Source organism: Engystomops pustulosus, chromosome 3 (assembly GCF_040894005.1).
Source record: "Engystomops pustulosus chromosome 3, aEngPut4.maternal, whole genome shotgun sequence".
Taxonomy (NCBI): Eukaryota; Metazoa; Chordata; class Amphibia; order Anura; family Leptodactylidae; genus Engystomops; species Engystomops pustulosus.
Window position 1 is genome coordinate 98,769,531 of NC_092413.1, and position 8,701 is coordinate 98,778,231.

The 8,701-nt window shown below is 41.7% G+C and overlaps 1 protein-coding gene across 1 annotated transcript in view; it reads right to left on the bottom strand.

Annotated features, from left to right (window-relative positions):
* The window catches only part of C3H6orf58 (chromosome 3 C6orf58 homolog), a 44,985-nt gene extending 36,708 nt beyond the window's left edge, over positions 1–8,277 (bottom strand). Inside the window, exons 1-2 of the mRNA XM_072141590.1 lie at positions 7,882–8,277; positions 338–424 (exon numbers count right to left, since the gene is read on the bottom strand). Of these exons, the coding sequence (XP_071997691.1) occupies positions 338–424; positions 7,882–8,230 (436 nt within the window). The 5' untranslated portion in view covers positions 8,231–8,277. The remainder of the gene's footprint in view (positions 1–337; positions 425–7,881) is intronic.
* Between the last annotated feature and the right edge of the window lie 424 nt (positions 8,278–8,701).

The window sequence follows — 8,701 nt, forward strand, 5'->3', positions numbered from 1 at the left end:
AGCCCGTGAGCCCTCTTCATACATCCCTTATACCTTTGCGCCGTAGAGCTACGGCGCAGAGCGTTAAGGGGTTAATTTGTAAAGTATTATGCATGTATATTTATTTTCACAGAGCATCCAAAAAACTAAATTAATAAATAGAAAGTGTTAGTGTTATCTAATGTGAAATATGTTTGTTAAAGGAACACTACCTTCAACGGATAAAAAAAAAATACTAAATTGTTAAAGGGACATTACCTTTAAAGCATCACCAGAATAAAAAATTTTGTAAGCTTTTGGAACACAGCCGACCCATCAACAAGCAAGTATACATGTTTTGTACTACTGTTATACTTACAGGCCCACCAACTTTTTGCTGAGATGCTTGTTTGCTTTTCACTGTTTTCTCCAGGAGAAGGCTGCATAGATGCATCTTGTAATCGACCTAATTTAGACAGAAAGTACAGTATTTCTATTACACTGAGACATTCATTTCCTAATTATAACTTTACATCTTAAAACTGCTATGTCTAATGGTAAAAATAAGACAATGAGTCCAAAATGAATGGTTAAAAAATTAGCAATTTATATGATTGATGATGATCATTATCATGACAGTCTACCTTATACCACTCAACCAGGTAATAATCCAGGACATACAAGCTTGACTCTATTCCAGAGATGAAGCTACGTTCATCTGATTTGAGGCCCAGAGACAGCAGAGACACAATGATGATGATAACATCAATAATGATACTTCTGGCTTGCAGATATAGATGGATGTACCACAATTTTCAGATGTTATAACTCTATTCAGGGCTGGATTAAGGTTGGTGGGGGCCCCCATTGAATGTAGTCCACACAGGGAACAGAAATCACTATGCACAGGCCTCCAGCAATATATACATCTCCCCCAGAAATCAGTATATACAGCTCCCAATAATCACTTTATACAGCCCCCGGTAATCACTGTATACAGCCCCCCCCCCCACAGTAATCACTGTATACATCTCCCCCAGCAATCACTGTATACAGCTCCCCCAGCAATCACTATATACAGCCCCCCAGCATTCACTATATACAGGCCCGCAGCAATCACTGTATGCAGCTCCCTCAGCAACCACTATATACAACTCCCCCAGCAATCACTACATACAGCTCCCCCAGCAATCACTATATACAGCTCCTAGCAATCGCTATATACAGGTCCCCCAGCAACCACTATATGCAGCTTCCCCAGCAATCACTATATACAGCTCCTAGCAATCGCTATATACAGGTCCCCCAGCAATCACTCTATACAGTTCCCCCAGCAATTAATATATACAGCTTACAGGAATCACTATATACAGCTCCCAGTAATTACTATGTGCAGTCCCCAGCAATCACTATATACAGCCCTCAGTAATCACTGTAAACAGCTCCCCCAGCAATCACTATAAAGAGATCCCGCAATCACTATGTACAGCTCCCCCAGCAACCACTATATACAACTCCCCCAGCAATCACTGTATACAGCTCCCAGTAATCACCATATACAGCTCCCCCAGCAATCATTATATACAGCTCCCCCAGAAATCACTATATAAGCCCCAGTAATCACTATATACACCCCAGCAATCACTCGATACAGCTTCCCCAGTAATCACTATATACAGCCACACAGCAATCACTATATACAGCTCCCCAGCTATCATTATATATGGCTCCCCCAGCAATAAATATATACAGCCCCCAGCAACAAATATATACAGTCCCAGTAACAACTGTATACAGCCCCCTAACAATAACTATATACAGCCCCCCAGTATTCACTGTATACATCCCCCTAACAATAACTATATACAGCCCCCCAGTAATCATTATATACACCCCCAGCATTAACTATATACATTCCCCTATAACAACTATAAACAGACCCCCATAATAACTATAAACACCCCCTATAATAACTAACTATATACAGTCCCCTATTATAACTATATGACCCACATAATAACTATATGCAACCCCCTATAATAACTAACTATATACTGTCCTGCTATTATAACTATATACACAACACCTGTTATAATAACTAACTATATACAGTTCCCCTGTTATAACTATATACACAACACCTGCTATAATAACTAACTATATACCCCCCATAATAATTATATGCACCCACCTATAATACCTACATACAGATCACCTATTATAACTATATATACAACACCTGCTATAATAACTAACTATATACCCCCATCATAACTATATGCACCCACCTATAATAACTATATACAGTTCACCTATTATAACTATATACACAACACCTCCTATAATAACTAACTATATACAGTTCCCCTACTATAACTATATATATAACACCTCCTATAATAACTAACTATATACAATTCCCCTATTATAACTATATACACAACACCTCCTATAATAACTAACTATATACAGTTCACCCATTACAACTATATACACAACACCTACTATAATAACTACGGTAACTATATACCCCCATAATAACTATATGCACCCACCTATAATAACTATATACACAACACCTCCTATAATAACTATATACAGTTCCCCTATTATAACTATATACACAACACCTCCTATAATAACTAACTATATACAGTTCACCTATTACAACTATATACACAGCACCTGCTATAATAACTAACTATATACCCCCATAATAACTATATGCACCCACCTTTAATAACTATATACAGTTCACCTATTATAACTATATACACAACACCTCCTATAATAACTAACTACCGTATTTTTCGGACTATAGGACGCACTCCAGATTTAGGCTTCCAAAAAAAGGAAAAATATATTTTACACCAATTAAAATATCCCTGTTGGTTGAACTAAAGCACAGCACACATAGACATACATTTACACACTCAGCTCTGCATAATCCATCCACATACACACTCAGCTCTGCATCAACCATCCACATACACACTTAGCTTTGCATCATCCATCCACATACACAATCAGCTCTGCATCATCCATCCACATACACACTCAGCTCTGCATCATCCATCCACATACACACTCTGCTCTGCATAATCCATCCACCTACACACACAGCTTAGTTATACACACTCAGCTCAGTTATTCACACTCAGCTCAGTTATACACACTCAGCTCAGGTATACACACTCAGCTCAGCTATACACACACAGCTCAGCTATACACACTCACCCCAGCTATACACACTCAGCAATTCATCATTCATCCACATACACACACAGCTCACCTATACACACTCAGCTCAGCTATACACACACAGCTCAGCTATACACACTCAGCTCCAGCTATACACACACACACAGAACCATACACATACTTCCCTCATTCTCCTTCTTCTTACCCTGTCCCAGGGCAGCATGGCAGTATAAGACCTGTGGTGATGTAAGAAGCATCACCGCAGGTCCTGTACCTGTAGGAAGAGCAGTAGGAGGCTCTTCTCTGGGAGATCGGGTGCAGCTCTATGTCAGGGCATAACCCGATCTTCCTTACAGTGGTCAGGAGGGTCTGGCAGTGCTGGATCCTCCTGCCCTCCGGTATATAAGACATAGGCACTTTTTAGCAAGACTTTTCTTGTCCTATTTCCCCTTGAATTACTTCTGGGACCTTGCGTTCCAATTGGGGAATCTCCTTGTGTTCCATCTGCCAGTTCCGGTAGAGTTCTCATTTTCTATCAGAGCGACATAGTTTTACTAAGTTTTACCTATACATTTCTTAATATGATATTACTTCTCTAGCACTATGTGTGTACATTATGATTTATGAGTGATATTAAGACTTTTTTGATTATGTTATGAGAGAATGTATACCCCCCTCTCTTTTTTTCTATCCTTATGACATGACTTCACATATGACTGATAAATATACCACTATGTTTGTAGTAATAATTCATACCTGATGAAGCAATCATAGAGTAGGACGTGAAACACGTTGTCTTTATTTTATTTTATCTCATTTTTATATCTGGTTTTAACCATCTATAATAAAATCGTATATTCTATTTCATACTATCTGGATTGGAGAGCGCCGTTGATATAGTCCTATTTTTTCCAATACCCATGAGGATGGAGGTAAGCCCCTGCCCTTCGGATATTTTGTGCTTTCTCCTCCACATTGTCAAACTGCTGCTCCTGTGCCTATGTCTGACTCCTCCTTATCCACCACCACCTCGGCCTCCACAAGTCTAAGTGCTGCTCCATCATACCACATGTGCAGGGCACAGCCTTGTCACTCAGTTCTACACCTGGTTTGCCTGGGCGAACAAAGTCACACAGGGGAGGATCTTCTCCGCATCATGCAAGAAGAAATCAATCTGTGGCTTTCTCCACCACAACTGCAAATCAGAACCAAGGTGACATAAAATGGGAGCAACATGGTGTCTGTGCTTCATCGAGGAGGGATGGTCCATGTGCCCTGTAGACCGCCTGTATGAACAGAGAAAAGCCATTTATCTCCTGTCCTGCAAGCGGACAGGAGTACTCCCCTGTGTAACTTTGATGTCAGCCACTGGCAGCTCATGCTCATGCCTGTCATTTGCTCAGGCCCTTTGAAGAGGCCAAGTTATTTGTCAGTCGCCAGGACTATTGGATGAATAACGTCATTCCACTACTTCATATCCTGGAACAGATGCTGGAAAATCTGTCTGGTCAGGGCACTGGGGAAGTGGCGACTACATCTCATGGCCAAATGAGTCCAGTGGGGGCTAAACTGGAGGAGGAGGAGAACATTGGAGCATAAGCAGAGTCTGGTGCAATTATTGGTTTTTCTACTCAGGTGATAGGAGAGGAGGAGCAGGAGCATCCAGAGGAGGTAGAAGACGAGGCAGATGACCCACAAGCACTGTAGCAGTATACATTGGAGATGGAGGCCGGGAGTCCCTCAGAGTCACTTGCGCAGATTGCCTAACTAGTGACAGTCGAATAGCCATCACCCGCCATAGGGATGACTTGTGGCTCTCCACCCTCTGGGACGCTCGCTACCGATCCAAAATGTGTGCCTTTTTTTCAGCTGCCGAGAGTGAGCAACAAGTGGCGCACTATAGAGAAATCCTGCTTCTGCCGCCACCTCCACACTCTGTCATTGTGCCACTCTGTGGCCTACTATGTTGCTGCCGCCAACTCCATATTCTGTCTTTGTGCCCCTCTCTGGCCTACCATGTTGCTGCCACCTCCAGAATTTGTCATTGTGCCACTCTCTGATCTCCTGCTGCTGCCATCTCCACACTCTGTGATTGTGCCACTCTGTAGCCTACCATGTTGCTGCCACCTCCACACTCTGTCATTGTGCCACTCTGTGGCCTACCATGTTGCTGCCACCTCCAGATTTTGCCATTGTGCCACTCTCTGATCTCCTTCTGCTGCTGCTGCCACCTCCACACTCTATCATTGTGCCACTCTGTGGCCTACCATGTTGCTGCCACCTCCACACTCTGTCATTGTGCTACTCTGTGGCCTACTATGTTGCTGCCGCCAACTCCACACTCTGTCTTTGTGCTACTCTGTGGCCTACCATGTTGCTGCAACCTCCACACTCTGTCATTGTGCCACTCTGTGGCCTACCATGTTGCTGCCACCTTCACACTCTGTTATTGTGCCACTCTGTGGCTTCCAATGTTTCTGCCACCTCCATAATTTGTCATTGTGCCACTCAGCGGCCTACTCATGCTGCTGCCAACTGACCACTGTCTCCCTGGAACACCCTGTGATTTCCATAATTCTGTTTTCACCCTCCACCACTCTATGATGTTGCCACTATGTTTGGTTTTCCCCTTCATTTCATCTGTCAGAAGGAATGAAAAGCCTAAGGATTGATAGCCAAAAGCAGGAGTGGATACAGAACACAGAGGACATGAAAATATCCCATTTACTGGTCATCTCTGTTTTGGATCTTGGCACTCCTGTTTGTTTTTGGCATTAGCAATACTGATGGATTATTGACCAATTCTACATGTACCCGCGTTTAACAGAACAGGTTCTGTCGTTATCTATGGAGGCATCTGATGTCATTGTAAAAAGAATGCACTCCTTGATGTTAAAGTGGGATCTTGGCCCTCAGCTCAGTCCTTTCCTTACCTTATCAGTCTGCGTTCCCGCTTCACTTATTTGGTCAAGTTGGCCCCTGTAAGTGCCCATGGAATTGAAAAGTGAAGAAATTCTAAGAGTGGCTGCTGTCATGTGCGTGTCATACTTAAACACAGCATTGTTTGAAGACCAAACCAAATCCCTATGCATATTTGAGGATGGTACAACTTTCTACAACACCCTACAGGCTCTCTCCAGCCAGGAAACACCTGTTTTTTAACGTGATTCAACATGATTCGATTCGGGTTGAATCAAATTTTTTCAAAAAATTCGGCGAACCTGGTCGAATAGAATTTTTACAAATTCGCCCATCTCTAACTATGTTATGAAACTCATGTTCAGTAAGTTACAGCCGGGTCCTACCTCAAGGCAGGGCCCAGTGTTCACAGACATTGCACAGTTCCGGTGCCCTCGTTGGACCTCGGGGATGCCATAGAGGATCGTAACCCCCCTGATAAGTGGCACATGGGGTCTAATCCACAACAGAAGCCCCTTACATTCCACAGTCATGCTTGACCACAGCGTGTAAGGGGTTAACAGCCGCGATCGGAGGAATCTCCAATCGCGGGTGTTACAAGCAGGTGTCCTCTGTAGTATATATACATTAGACACCCGCAGCTTCTGGCACTGGCTCCGCTTGGAAGCTCATGCCAGAAGCAGGATGTAATAGTATGCCACAGGTCACTGTCTCCTGTGCCATACTATTACACAAGGACAGTAACCCCACAACAGCAAGGGCTTCATTTCTTACCTTCCTGACCAGCCTATGGGTAGGTGAAGGAATACATACTACCCATACTACATTACTACAATGTCTTCTACTCCTCCAGTCACTCCACTGAGGTGCAGTTCCACAATATCTAACAGTGTATTTATCTAGCATGTGTGAACCCATAGGCACGAGTGCCAATTACTGGCTTTGAGTACCAATAGTGTCTTGAGCGTAGTGAGAGGAACATCATGTTTATAGCCGTACACATCAGTGCTAATTATGGGGTGGCAACCCTGCAGGATTCCTACTATATGAATAACATAACATCTTGATTTCACCACTGGAGGGTGACAGAAAAATGAGATAATACAAGCACATTCTGGTGGATGCACTACTATCGGAACTATCTGGCCATCTGACATTGCGGGCTTAATTGTAGGATGAGGAGGAGGAAGTTACCAATGCAACTGGGGAACAAGCAACACCTTGGAGGGGAGGGTTTGCATGGCCAAAATTTTTTGTAATTATTTTAAGTACTTTCCTTATCCCATGTTTTTGCTCGGCAACTTTACTGTTATTACCCCCATTTAGCAGCTCTCTGCTCCTTAATTCCCTCATTTTACAGCTATTTTGGGGCCACAAAGTTTAGGGCCCCTTGTATTTCAAAGGGGTTTGGGTCAAGTTTAGGTACCTGAAGTTTGATGAGTCCGCTCAACACTTTTCACAGAGTGATAGTGTGAATTTTCTAGATGTACTGACTGTTTCTTTTTTTCCTCAAATTAAACCTTTAACTGAAAGTCACATTCATCCTTTTTATGTAGATCACTATATGATAAATTTGATCTCTCATTTATGTTATAAAGTACATAATTAGATTTTAATTCATATGTACATAAACATTTTTACCATACAGTGTTTAGATCAGGTAAAATCAGCATTTAATAGATTTTAGATGCATTGATTAAATGATTTGGAATATGGTAACTGCCCATTTGAAATAATGTTTAAAAGTCATGTGACACTATACAGTATATAGAATATTTAAATCTGTTCTATACATTACATTACCTGTATGGTGCTGCCAACCAAATTGTAATGGCAATCCCCAGAGCACATTTCTTTTGTTGCCTGGTTCCTTCATGTCCAAAAATGGGGCAGTAATATTCAGTAACAATTTATATAATCCCAATCTCTCTTCATATTCCCAGGGGTTTATAGTAACTTTTTCTCCGTAAATGGGGAAATCAGACAGCTTTTCAGGAGCAAGTTCCCACATTGGTGGATATTTCTCATTTAAGCTGGATACTTCAGCATCAGCAAAGGTTGATGCAAATAGCAGCCACACACGCAGCATTATAGTCACTCTACAGAGTATGTTCACCATTATTAATAAATATGTTGGCATTGCTGAGTACATCCACTTATAAACCCTGATCCACTGCTGTCTGACCTGAGCATTTGTTGTTTTCCCACACAGTATGTGCCATAGAACAGACTTTGAACATGTTATCTCCTTAAATCAATATATTTATTTTGACAATGAAAGTGCTATCTGAGTTTGCGGGAAATAGTTCCATGAAATACACTAAATGTTCTGCACAGGTTTGTCCTTAGAACACTTCTCCTTATCCTTTTCTCTATAGAGTGGGTATTATAAATGAAGAATTTATTCTGCATATTCGCACACAATTGACTTCTGATTAAATATACAACTTTATTCAGCCGTAAAAATATTATAATCACAACCTTGAGTTAGATGAATTTACAAATTGTAGTGCAAATGGAGCACAGGGAAATGTTCAGGGGCTTTCTGTTCAGAAATCTATTGTGAAGAAACCTGCAAAAAACATTTTTATTTCCTGTCAATGTTAAATACACTGCGGTTATT